The sequence below is a fragment of the Sinocyclocheilus rhinocerous genome, unplaced genomic scaffold, assembly GCF_001515625.1.
Source record: "Sinocyclocheilus rhinocerous isolate Xijiao unplaced genomic scaffold, SAMN03320098_v1.1 scaffold106, whole genome shotgun sequence".
Lineage (NCBI taxonomy): Eukaryota > Metazoa > Chordata > Actinopteri > Cypriniformes > Cyprinidae > Sinocyclocheilus > Sinocyclocheilus rhinocerous.
Window position 1 is genome coordinate 718,353 of NW_015633181.1, and position 13,370 is coordinate 731,722.

The 13,370-nt window shown below is 38.4% G+C and overlaps 1 protein-coding gene across 1 annotated transcript in view; it reads right to left on the reverse strand.

Annotated features, from left to right (window-relative positions):
- Positions 1-1,480: 1,480 nt before the first annotated feature.
- Positions 1,481-13,370, reverse strand: part of LOC107743455 (remodeling and spacing factor 1-like) — a 14,785-nt gene continuing 2,895 nt past the window's right edge. Inside the window, exons 3-17 of the mRNA XM_016556677.1 lie at positions 12,379-12,471; positions 12,026-12,231; positions 11,719-11,867; positions 9,112-11,627; positions 8,107-8,370; positions 7,915-8,019; positions 7,750-7,829; positions 7,517-7,571; positions 6,922-6,989; positions 6,763-6,830; positions 6,571-6,676; positions 6,070-6,171; positions 5,788-5,984; positions 4,997-5,176; positions 1,481-4,199 (exon numbers count right to left, since the gene is read on the reverse strand). Coding sequence (XP_016412163.1) covers positions 3,673-4,199; positions 4,997-5,176; positions 5,788-5,984; positions 6,070-6,171; positions 6,571-6,676; positions 6,763-6,830; positions 6,922-6,989; positions 7,517-7,571; positions 7,750-7,829; positions 7,915-8,019; positions 8,107-8,370; positions 9,112-11,627; positions 11,719-11,867; positions 12,026-12,231; positions 12,379-12,471 — 4,716 coding nt within the window. The 3' untranslated portion in view covers positions 1,481-3,672. The remainder of the gene's footprint in view (positions 4,200-4,996; positions 5,177-5,787; positions 5,985-6,069; positions 6,172-6,570; positions 6,677-6,762; positions 6,831-6,921; positions 6,990-7,516; positions 7,572-7,749; positions 7,830-7,914; positions 8,020-8,106; positions 8,371-9,111; positions 11,628-11,718; positions 11,868-12,025; positions 12,232-12,378; positions 12,472-13,370) is intronic.

The window sequence follows — 13,370 nt, forward strand, 5'->3', positions numbered from 1 at the left end:
CTCACAATCCATCTCGCAATTGAATAAAAAATTTAAAAGATAATTGCGGCTTTTATCTCACAATTTACATCTCGCAATTCAGTGGGGAAAATAATTGTGAGATAGAAATTGTTAATTTTTTCATTCCGAGGCGGAAACAGGCTATATGATAAAAAGACAGCTTGACTGCATAAAACTGAGCTATCTGGATTTATGTAGCTACTTGATGAAACATTTAAAATAAACCGGTTGTTATTAGCCTATCTTCAATAGAAAAGACCGTGACACATAAAGCCAGAAGAAAATGGCCCATAAATTTTCACATAATCGTCAAGCCTTAGTATTTCACCAAAACAAGTTGGCTTTTTGAAGGGGCCAAATTCAGAGGGTTCTCACCCGAGGCATTATATCTGTTCCCCTCCCATCACCCTCATGCTCTATTCTCCATCCCTAACACTCATTCTTCTATACAAACTCAAAAGTTTGAATATGTGAGGACTGTTAACATGCAGAGAGGAGCAGCATTAGTATTCCGCTCAGACGGCATCGGCCGTAATGAGATCCGAACGAGTAAATCCTCTTTCACAGCTGGTCTCCATGTTAGCAGATCTCATAATAAAAGTTATGTATGTTAACAAAAACACTTGGTCTGATCAAAACGTCGATTCTGGGCGAAAGATGCGAGAAATGTGACAACGTAAGAAGTGTTGCCTGTTTCTAATTTCGGTGTTGCCATGGCGATGCCACTTGCTTTACAAGATACGGTTTAGGGGAAAGTCTCCAGCTAACAGGAATTCCCGCAGGGAGTTTTGAAGTGAACGCCAGAAACTCATAAAGAATTAAACATGAACTGATTGAAGAGGAACGCAGCACTCTTGGCTGTAAATGAGTTAAGGATGAGACTTCCCAGCCTAAACTATAGTTTGCTGGTCTTAGAGGAATTAAGCTGGTTTCACAGTTGAAAAGTGCTCAAAACCACTCTAAAACCAGCCATAGACCAGCCTGAACAGGTTGGGAGGATTATTGTTAACGAAAACTAAAACCATTAATATATATATATATATATATTAATATAACTAAAAACAGACGTTTTCAATACGAAAAATGCAATATTGCAGTGTACATAGTTAAGATGGATGGATGGATGGATTTCCGTTTCTTTCTATTCTCACAAATTGGTCGCCACCATGTGGTCACATTGAGAACTGCAGTATCAGATTCAACACCCACCTTGTTCTCAGCGTTCTCTTCTCTTGCTCCTTGTCTTTTACTGTTGAGGTCTACAAGAAACTGGAAAAAGACATCCCAGGAGAAAATATGACACCTTAACAAAATGTCTTCGTATTTGCAAAACTACTTTTTCCAAAATATTCATGTCAAAAGTGCATCAGTCACAATAACTTGCCTGCCATGACGTTGTCATTTAGCTCTAATAAACAGAAAACGTAAAAGCTGATTGTTATAACTAAACACAAGAAGAATCTCTGCACATATTAAAGTATTACACAGGTTTCATTTCATTTTTATTATGACAAATGTACAAGATAGTAAATCATATGAAAGAAATGACAATACAGTTAACAAAAACATCCAAAAGAGGAACAGACAAACACAAAGGACGATTCTAAAAGCTAAAACCAGACTGCATCTGTCCATCTGCTGTCAAACTACATCAGCCAAATATCTTCAAACACCGCTGTTGGCATCACTCATTACATAATATCAAATTAACCAGATTTTCATGTGAAATACAAATATATACTGTGTCATTAGAGGCTGGGCCTCAATTTCAAATGGATGTCTGTACCTTTGATTTTTAAATTACACGGGAATTGACCATTGGCCCAATACTGTTAATAGACCACCTCAGGAGAAATGCATAATGTGGTCTAGCACCTAATGATGCTCTTGGTCTTAGCATGTCTAAAACTGTATTTTATTCTCAAAATCTGATGCCCTAATGCTGCAAGAGCAAATAAATCAGACTAGAATATCTGTGCATGCCAAGCATAAACATTAATGTACAAGACATTTTTACACCGCTTTTGTCGATCATTGCTGACATCGAAACAATTAAACTGTCTGTTGGGCTTTATATCAAATGCTTTTTCCTCTGAGAACAGACCATTCTTGGAAATGTCAATTAGTGGAAATGGGACAGAGAGACTGAAAACTCTCAAAGAAGACAAAACCAAAATCGAAAACGCACTAATGAAAATAAGACAGACGTGCCCACTTTGGAGTGGTACAAATGTACCTACAAAACAAATGATAAACAGCTGCAATCATAAAAGGACTGCTATGTATACTTTAAATGATTTAAAAATGCTTCTAATATGTTACAGCAGAAAACTACAGATATACACACCAGGGTAATGCAAGATTATACAATGTCTCTCAGACGCGTTCTTGAATCTCAGAGGGGCATCTCACACACATCACGCTGCTCTCGGAAAGGTCGGAAATCATTTGAATGTCAGCAGCAACATGAATTTCGGTCTTTAAAAAAATAGACAAAACCAGGAGATGATGGATCTCTTCCTGCATGTCTTGTAAGAAAAATGTATTGCTTTGTAATTGATGAAGAACAAAGAAATCATACACATCATTAGTATGCTTAAAAACAAAAGGAAAACATTACAATGATTATATTCATATAAAGAAAATGAATATAGTGCACTGAAACAGAAATAAGCAGGACATGATGGGCAAAGAAGAATCCCTCTGCATTAAAATGAGATGAACAGCACTAAACTTCAAGGAAGGAGAAACAAACCGTGCATCGGTGTGGGTCAGAGTCCGCAGCATTTTGTCATCCTCGAGTGGAAGATTTGGCATTTGATGCATTGAAAAGCTGCCAGAGTAAATAGTGTTTGAATTCAAATCAAAATGTGGTGCTAAAACAGTCCAAAGCAACAGAATTTATTAGTATGTTGGCATAAGTATATGAGCAATTTTCCACCATTAGACATCTCTTAGAAACTTCCAGGAATCTTTTGCTCTAATGGTGTGAGCAGCTGTACAACCAAGCGATAATTTCAGGTACAAATTACAATTTTATAATAAATAGTATAACAAAACAAAGCTTATAATGACATCACCTAATAAAAACATTTTTTTCCCCACCAATTAACACTATGAAACCAATCGGTAGAAATTCAACTTCCACTCCAATTAGATTATAAAAGATGAATGTTTAAAAATGGCCTTGGAGCGGAAATGAACAATAAAGATATTTAGCGATGTCTGGAACGTCACTAAAATTAAGACTCCACCCACTTCCGGTTCTCGCTGTAATGTGCAACTGACAGCAGTGGAGATCAAATGCACGTAAACTCGACAAATGTCTCCACGTCAGACATGTGAGTGTGAGCATGGCTGTGTGATTAGTGTAAAAAGAGGTTTTAGAGGTTGTTTCCAGAGAGGGTGTGTTTGAGAGTGATCGCTCTTATTGAACGAAAACGTTACTTTAGAAGGAATATCTCAGGGAGTGTCTCTTGGAAGGATTGCGTTGTTCTTCCCTTGATACTTTTGCGCAGTAAAATATTTACAGCTATTATTAATGTGCCACCTGATCTGTTCTGCTGGCACGATTAACAGGGACTGTTGACGTGATCCGTGCTGACTGGTGAAAACAGAATGAGGGTCGGAAAAAAATGACTAAAATATTTAAACAAGAAAAAGAATACCAGGTTATAACTGTTCACTGTTGCATACATAGTCTACGAGGTCTGTGACGCCCAAAAGGTCGTCTTCATCTTCGTCTTGCGCAGCAATCTCCATGCCATTCGGCGCTATGGATACAGCTGATGGGGCGTTGACGTTTTTAGACGTCACTCCCACCCCGGGTCGGGGCATGAGACCCTCCAAACTCTTCATCGGGCTCTGTCCGTTAGTGGGAGGAAGCTCCACTAAGTTGTAGTCCAGTGGACTGGGCCCTTTGCCAACAGTCTCCTCTGTCTCTTTCTCCGACGGGCTCTTCTTCACCTCCTCTTCACTCTCGCTGTCGTCAGAGTCGATGCGGTTCACACGCTTCCGGATGGGCCGCTCCTCTTCCTCGGATTCGTCTGAATCGTCATCATCATCGTCATCCTCCGACTCCCTCCGGCGTTTAAGGGATAGGCGTCTGCGACGTTTCCTGGATTCTTCCTCGGATGAGTCTGCTCTTATCTTCTTGGGCTTCCTGTCCTCTTCATCAGATTCAGCTGACTGGAAACTAACTGGAGGAGCAAAAGACAATAAAATCATTTGTTATGCCTCATGCATCAAACAAACATTTAAAACACAGAATCTTTATCGACCACACATCTACAAATGTGATCCATATTTTGTATTTTTATATGTAGTGAGCATATATTAATATATATGTATATATAAACATATAAAAATATATACTATAATTCAAGTTTGAGGTCAGTGAGATTTCTTATATTTTCCGAAAAGTCTCTTAAGCTCACCAAGGTTGTATTAACTTAAAAGTAAAAACAGTAATATTGTGAAATATTATAACAAATTAAAGTCACCGTTTTCTATTTTAATGTTTTAAAATGTAATTTATTCCTGTGATGGCAAAACTGAATTTTCAGCATCATTACGGTTGAAAACAGTTGTGCTGCTTAATATTTTTTTGGAAACAGATATATATTTTTAGAATTCTTTGATGAATAGAAAGCCTAAAAGAACAGCATTTTCTTGAAATAAAATCTTTTGTAACAAGTCTTTACTGTCAAATTTGATTAATTTGATGCATCCTTGCAGAATAAAAGTAATAATTTCTTTTTTTTTTTTTTAATCTGACTCAAACTTTTGAACGGTAGTGTATATTATGTACGTATCAGACATCCAGGTTTCTATATATTACTGCCAGCTGTTGAAAAACTTGTGTCAGTCTATCACTACTAATTCTAGCAATATTTTATAAGATAACGATAAAATTATAATTATATATAGAGGTCAACGTTATATATAACAAATAAGCCTTATGCTGTGAATATGCATAGATGTGAACGGCACTGACCTTCGCTATCAGAGCTGGAAAGACGTCTTAGTTTCTTCTTTTTGTCTTTGTTGGTGCTGGCCTGCGAGCCGTCAGAATCTGAACTTTCACAGTAATTCACCTCTTGTTTACGACTCCGGTAGGACCGCCGACAGCGGACGTCCAGATCGCTGGCACTGAATTCACTAGAGCCTTCCGTCACTGCATGCAAATCCCCACACACACAATGATATACACAAAAAACAAGACAAACAAACATGGAAATATATCAGTAAACAAACAGTAAACCATAAGTACTAGTGGTGAAACCGAAAATCCGAAAAACCGAAAATCCGTGATACTTTCTTGGCCTACCCCGCCCCCTGCTGAGACACTTCAAACGTGTACGGCCATAACGGTTTTGAATTGCTTGAATCACTTTGAAAAGGATGGTACCATTAAGGGCAACATCTGCAGAACAAATCTGTCATATAGGCTTCATAAAATTATGAGAACACGACTGTAAAAGAATATGTTTCAGTGCATTATGTGGCATTGGTATATCGTTACACCTCAAACAAGTATGGTACAAATTATGTCTAAAAACTAAAAAATTCAATTCAAGCTTTTATTCAATCCAGCTTTTACTTTTAATTATCTGAAACTCTTCATTTGTAATTTTTTAAAATTTATTTTTAAACAATTAAACAAAAAATAAACTACATAAAAAAAATTCTACAATATAAAAAAACGGTCAGAATACATAACAGGGTTGCATATTTAGTATACTTTTTTGTATTAAAATATTATACATTTTTTTATAAATGCCTCACCCATCTCGTCTTCCTCCTCTTCGTCAGTTTCCAGCTCCTCCTCATCAGAGTATCCTCTAGGTCTGCGTCTCCTGCGCGGCGGCTGTCTCCTCCGCGGGTGGGCAGCATCACTCCCGAAGTCACTGTCGTCAAAGGAAGGGACTTCTGCTTCGCTCTCTGCCTCATTATCAGAGGCCACAAACTCCTCATCCTCCGAACTGCTGACCAATCAGAGCAGAGTAAGTGTTATTTCATTGGCAGGATTCTGTACTTATCTTAAATTAAAAAGCTGTTTAACATTACCTGTTACTGAGACGGAACTCATCTTCGCTCTCTTCTTCGTCCACTGTGCTGTCGCTGTCTAGATCGTTGAGACGCCGCCGCTTCTTCTTCTGAGCTGCACTGGTTCGCAACAGTAAAGTTTTTTTGATGTCAAATAAATGCTGTTTTTTTTTTTATTTGTTCATCAAAGAATCCTGAAAAATTTATCTCAGCTTCCACAAAAATATTAAGCAGCACAACTGTTATCATTGATGATAATAAGAAATGTTTCTTGAGCAGTAAATCAGCATATTATTACACTGAAGACTGGAGTAATGGCTGCTGAAAATTCAGCTTTCCCATCACAGGAATAAATTCCATTTTTAAATATATTAAAATAGAAAACAGATATTTTAAATTATAATATTATTTTCTTGATATTGCTGTTTTTACTGTATTTTTGATCAAATAAATGCAGCCTCCAGCCACATCTTTCAAAAACAAAAATTATACTAACACCAAACTTTTGACTGAGCTGCACTGGTTCGCCGCGGCTGCCCGTTCTCCTTCCCATCCTCTTGTAGGATGGTGGACATGTCCTTCTCTCTGTGGCCTGTGATGTTCGCCATGTCCTTCCCCCGGCCTGCTCCTGTGTTGACACATTTGATCAGTCTAATCTCCCATGTTAAAGCTTTAATATCAACACTAGTGTGATGTATGAAAACGCTCCCCTACCTCCACCCTCTGCCTCTTTAATGTCTTCCTCGATTGCCTCTTCGATCGCTTCATCAAACTCATCAAATCTGCCAAAAATGTAACAATAAACAGTGAACAACGACCATGTATAAACAGCATAAGATAATAATGATTATGTAAGTAAGTAGATTGACATACCTGTAGCTTATGTATTTCTTGGCCCTGGTTGATCTCCGTCCCCATCTTTTGCTCTTCTTCACAACATTCTAATAAGAAATGTTTCTTGAGCAGTAAATCAGCATATTATTACACTGAAGACTGGAGTAATGGCTGCTGAAAATTCAGCTTTCCCATCACAGGAATAAATTCCATTTTTAAATATATTAAAATAGAAAACAGATATTTTAAATTATAATATTATTTTCTTGATATTGCTGTTTTTACTGTATTTTTGATCAAATAAATGCAGCCTCCAGCCACATCTTTCAAAAACAAAAATTATACTAACACCAAACTTTTGAACGGTAGTGAAAACAATGATTATGTATTATAGAATTCAAAGTACTCCAAATATTTCTTAAACTTAAAATGTAAAAATAAAATTCCTATTCTTTTTTTTTATTTTTTATCATTTCCTGCCCTATTATCTTAAAATATTAGTTTAGCTTTGTGACAGCAGATTGGTTACATTTTATACTTTTAAGTGCTCTTCTTTTGTTTAAAAGAAAACATTTTTACATTAAATATCCATACTAAGTATCCAGTAATTTCAATAAGCACTGTAGGCACTTACAGAGGGTGTGATGATGTTCTCTACACTGATGCCAACATACATCAGTCGCTCTTTCCTGTGAGGGAAGAATGACAATGTTTCTGGCATTAAAATAATTTCTTATATAGGCCATCATGCCACGGCACAGTAAACTGTTAACAGACTGATAGAGGTCAAAGGGATTAATTCAGGAAATTTTCTGCAACTGGTTCAAAATAATTCACTTGAGCTGGTCTAAATATCTCTTTATTTACCTCCGCTCTGCACGTTCTTTCTTTTTAAGGGCTGCATCCAAATTTTGCAATTGCTCTTCGAGCCTGTCGCAAAGTTGCTTCTGCAAGAGAAAGAGAGCATCAGCATTTGAATAGCCAGGATAGTGTATTTCTGTAAAGGGACTCTTGAAATCTGAATTGACTCACATGCTGGCAGGGGGGGCAGAACCATTCCCCATCTGGTATGATCATGAGCGGAGGCCGCAAGCAGGCAGTGTGGTAGCCGCTGTCACATGAATCACACAGGAGTATCTAGGGGAACAGAAATGAGAGGTTAAAAGCAGCACTTCTGACTGTAACTGTGAGAAGATGAAGATATTTTGCAGAAGTGTGTCACACCAGCTCGGGATGGTTGGGAAGGCCACAGTGTTTGCAGGGGTCGTCATTGGGTTCATCATCTTCTGATGAAGAGGTAGAGGAGTCAGAGCTGTTCCTCTCTCGGTTTCGGTTTCTCCTTCTCTTCCTGGTCTTCTCCACCTTGTAGTCTTCGTCGCTGTCATCCTCCTCTGTCTCCTCTTCCTCACTCTCACTCTCCTCGTCAGAACATTTCTTTTTACGTCTCATGCGAGACCATGGCTGTCGTTTCCGACGTCTCCCCACCTGCTGAATGAGGAGTTACATTGTGAATGATCTGCAACTATGATCAAAGAAATCTCTACCATTCAAAAGTTTGGGGCCAGTACAAAATTTTTTTTTAAAGAAATTAATACTTTTATTCAGCAAGGACCCATTAAATTGACCAAAAGTCACAGTAAAGACATTTGTAATGCTACAAAAGATCAAAGAATCCTGAAAACAATATCTAGGTTTCCACCAAAATATTAAGCAGCACAACTGTTTTCAACATTGGTAATCATAAGAAATGTTTCTTAAGCACCTAACCATCATATATGAATGATTTTGAAGGATCATGTGACACTGAAGACTGGAGTAATGGCTGCTGAAAATTCAGCTCTGCATCACAGGAAAAAAATACATTTCAATAATACATAATAATAAAAATAGAAAACAGCTATTTTAAATTGTAGTAATATATCAAAATGTTACTGTTTTACTGGTATTTTTTCTCATGTTATGGCCAATAAATTGCACTATTATTGCACTATACTACACTATTTTACCTAAACAAATGGAAAATAAAACACTAAAAACTCAAATTAATAATTTTATTGCTACAAGTGAATTTAGTCCTCACAACATTGCAATGTACAGTATGATAAATGGACATTTATTTTGAGATTTGCTAAAGACACACTTAACTGTTATTAATCGTGTTTTAAAAGATTAACTTTAAATGAGCGTCAGAAAATGGCAAAGGTATTCTAAATGTAAAAAGGTACACACCTTTGGTTTTGTTTGGCCATCTGGCTCAGCTTTCCTTGGTTTCCTCTGTACAGAATCCTCATCCTCTTTGTCTTCGTTGTCATCCTTTTCTTTCTCTGACACCAGAGTCGCCTGCTTCCGTTCCGCCCTCCTGTCCTGGATGTCTACAGCTTTAGCGGTGGGTCTGCAGATTCTTGGAGATCTCCTCAAGCACCTGCCATCAGTCACCTCAGACTCTGAATCTCCCCTCACCTCTTCTCTCTGAAGTTCTGCCTTCCGTCTATGAGCTGGGATTCTGATCTTCATGCGAATCCCTTCCTGTCTTCCCATTTCTTCTTGTTCATCGCCTGTTTTATCCTCATCCTGACTCTCCTGAGCTTTCTTTGGAGGCCGCCCTGGTCTTTTACTGCTTTTCACAGCAGCGTCACGTTCTTCAGAAGTTGTGTCTTGCTTAGATTGTTTGCTTGAGGTGGTGTCTTGATCTACAGGAACATCAGTTTCCTTCTTACTTGATGTTGTAATATCACATCCCTCTTCAACAGCTGACTGAATTGTATTAGCTTTACTGATCTTTGAATTAACTTCCATTGGCTTCTCTTTGTTCCCTTCCTCTGAATCGGGTTCCTTTTCATGTTCTCTATCAGAGGAAGGTTTCTCCGAACTGTTGGATTCATTGGGTTGTTCTGTAGCATCAACTTCCTCTGATTTTTTCACTGCAAATTCTTCAGAGCTGTTTGCAGCTTCACCCTTTTCATCCATGTCTTTTGACGTTTCCAAATTCTCATTTTTATCAGTTTCAGCTGTATCACATTTTTCCTCACTGTCTACTTTCTCTGTGGTTTTTGGTGTGCTTGGCTTATTCGTCAAATCAGAAACAGATGATTTTTCAAGATCACTTGATGCTGACTTAGGGGAGGCAGACTGCTCTCGCGCTTTGACTTGAGGGCCATCTGAATCTTCAGAAGGTTTAGAGGCAATGGACTCACTTTCTCCATTGGTTGAGAGTTTGTCTCCTTCAGACATACACTGTTTTTCAGTTTTTGAGACAATGGCAGTTAGTTCTTTTTCTGTGGTGGTGTCTGCAGAGCTGTGATGAGGTTTGGTTTCTTCAGTGTTCTCTGGCTTTTCTGTGCCAGAATGTGGTTTGAATACTTCATGGGAAGAGGACTCCTCTGTTTTAGATGACTGGAATGGCTCAGTTTCCATCGGCATGGAAGCAGTTGGATCTGGTTTTTCATGGTCTTTATTGGAGTCTTTGGGAGATTTCTGACTATCTTCTGTGAGAACTTTCTGTGACTCCTCTTTCTTGGATTGTTCATTTGGGAGGTTTTTCATTGACTCTTCTTTTGATGTCTCTCCTTTCGAGAGATTTTTAATCGACTCTTCTTTTGCTGGCTCATCTTTTGGAAGATCTTTCATCGAATCTTCTCTTGCAAAATCTTTTGATGATTCTGTGTTTGGGAGATCTCTCATTGCTTCTTTCGAGAAGTCTTCCGTTGACTTTTCAATTGATGTCTCTTCTTCTAAGAGATGTTTCATCGACTGATCTTTTGCTGGCTCATCTTTTGAGGGAATTTTCACTGACTCGTCTCTTGCAAGATCTTTTGTTGACTCTTTGTTTGGGAGATCTTTCATTGATTCTTCAGGCAGTGTTGATGTAATTACTTCAGTAGCATCCATATTGTCACTATTGGGAGATTTTTTATTGTCAGTCACTTCTTCAGAACCAGGTGTCTTTTCTGACTGTTCACTTACTGATGAGGGCTTTTCTTCTCCAGGGGTCTTTTCGTGAGATTGAGAAGTTTCAAATTTTTCCTTGTTCTCTTCTGCAATGGTAGCACAGGATTCCTCAGGCTTCTCCACTTCCATCTGCTCTTCAGCACATGACCTGCTTTCATTTGTGTCCATCTTCTCTTCTGTCTGGTCATCCTTTCTCTCTCTGGATTTATCTGAAACAAGAGGGAGATTTTCTGACTTGTTCTCTTCTGTGCTTTCTTTTTGAAGACTCTCTGACCCTTTTTGCGTTTCACTCTCAGATGGTGTAAAGTGAGGGACATGGCCGTTGATCTTTTCAGCACTCGATCTGCTGTCATCAAAACATGTCCGTGATTCTTTCACCGGAGCGACAGGAGCATTTCGTACTCCCGTGCTGTTGCTGTCGAAGTCTTCACTTAGATTCATTTCCCGCTTTTTCAGGGGGATTTTAGCTTGATGGTCATTTTTCAAAGCTCTCCAAGTCTCTTCTAAAGTTTTTCTTTTCACGTCCTCTGTCTGTTCCGCATTTTGTGAAGGTGTTGACAAGTCCTTGGCTTTCTCCTCCTCATCCTGTGGCTCTTCTTTGATCGATCCAGTAATAACGCCAGTGCCATTTGCCGTCTCCGAATGTTTCTGCAGCTCTTCCTTCACCTTCAAGCCTTTTTCCAACAAAGCATCTGTGGTCTCTGCATCTTCTTGCTTTGCATTGTCCTTCTCCAAGATGTTTTCCTTATTTTCAGATGTGGATAAATAATTTTGTGACTTCTCATCTCTGAATTCCACTAGAAGTCAAAAATACAGAGTTACAAATACAAAACAAATCAGTAATCTGTGTTCAGTCAATACTAAATATTACTTTTTCTTTTTACATACCTTCAGCTCCCTCTTTCTTCTTATTCTCTTCATTGTCTGGGTTTGGACTGTTACTAGATGAGCCCTCCTCCTGATCCTTCTTTACCAAAAGTGCTGGATCAATATGAGTCTTCAACAGACCAAGGATTTGAACTAGGTCATCTCTATTTCTGAAATAGAACATTTTGTTTAAAAGATGTATCTGTTATTGTCATTTGGCATTATAGTTTTTTTTTCTGACAAATTAACAGCCATCCAGAACAGGAAGATAAAAAAAGTATTATTTTATGAAGAAGTGGATTTAATTCCACTGGAAATTGATGCCTACCTTACTATACACTTCCAGGATGACCCATCCAGATCATCCTGTTCTTCCACATAGACCCTCACATTATCGTCTTGATCTAGCTGGAACCAGTACATGAGGCCATCTTTGTCTCTGCCGATGGGCTGAAGACGCATTTTATCTGGGTCCTCTTCATTGATAGTGGTTTTAAACTTGACATTGTCATCAAACTGGCATTCGCACAAGTACTGTTTGAAAAACAAAACATTGTCAAGTTACATTGGGTTAATAAAAAAGAAATACATTACAAATGCAACAACAGTTTTTACGAACGAATATTAGGTTCCAGTGCAAATTAATCCAGTGGTGTGACATTACAGATTTTCCCATTTTACCTTCAGTATTCCTGTCTTACACTCCACTGTCATCTCTTGATAACCCTTCTTTTCCAGCTCCCATGCCCATGTGGTGTTAAACTCCTGACAGATCTACAGAGTAATAAAGCCATCAAAAATTAAACACTGATGAGACTAATACTGACTGTCAATTGCTCACTGTGCTCATAGCTATTCACATATTCATTATGAAATGATCCATAATTCACAGCTGTTTCAATGTGATTGTTAAAAGCAGAATGTGCGGCATATGATGAGTCACTTAAAGGGGTCATATGATGTGATTTCAAGTTTTCCTTTCTCTTTGGAGTGTTGCAAGCTGTTCGTGAATAGATCAGTCCCCATGAAATCAAAATTAAAGTTTTAAAGAAGTTTTTGTAAAGAAATTAAAGTCTTAAGGTTATCTATAAGGCAGTGTGCTCCAAAACAGTGACAAATTTCGGATTTAGAAGATATAAGCATTCAAAGCTTGCAGTTCCGTCACTTCCGCCAAAACAGATCAACGATTTTTTTGACATCACCTCGTACTTCAGCTTCTCATCAAATCTTCTGGCCAATCAAATGCTCTCTAGAATCCGAAGCCCCGCCCCCTACACTATAAAATAGACGCTGAAGCCGCGGCTGAAATCGGTCACTTGTCCACAGAATTAGTATTTTCTGTACAGTGAAGCTGCGGCTGAGATCGGTCACTTGTTCACAGTGTAGTATTTCCTGTACAGTGAATGGCACGTAGTGCACAATGTAGGCGATAGGGAATGATTCAGACAGTGTAAATATGCTTTCCATTGGGGCAAATGAGGTCTGGTAATCTATTAGACTGTGGCTGTCAAATGCGGCTTTACCGAGCTCAACGGCTCTTATGCGTGCAGATATAAACAAAACATTATTGGCTAATTTAAAAAGGGGGCGGGGCTGCTCGATATGTCCCGTCCCTGTCTTCCTGTTTCAGTTGAAATTACGTCACCACATAGAATAAAAACTGCGTGTTTCAA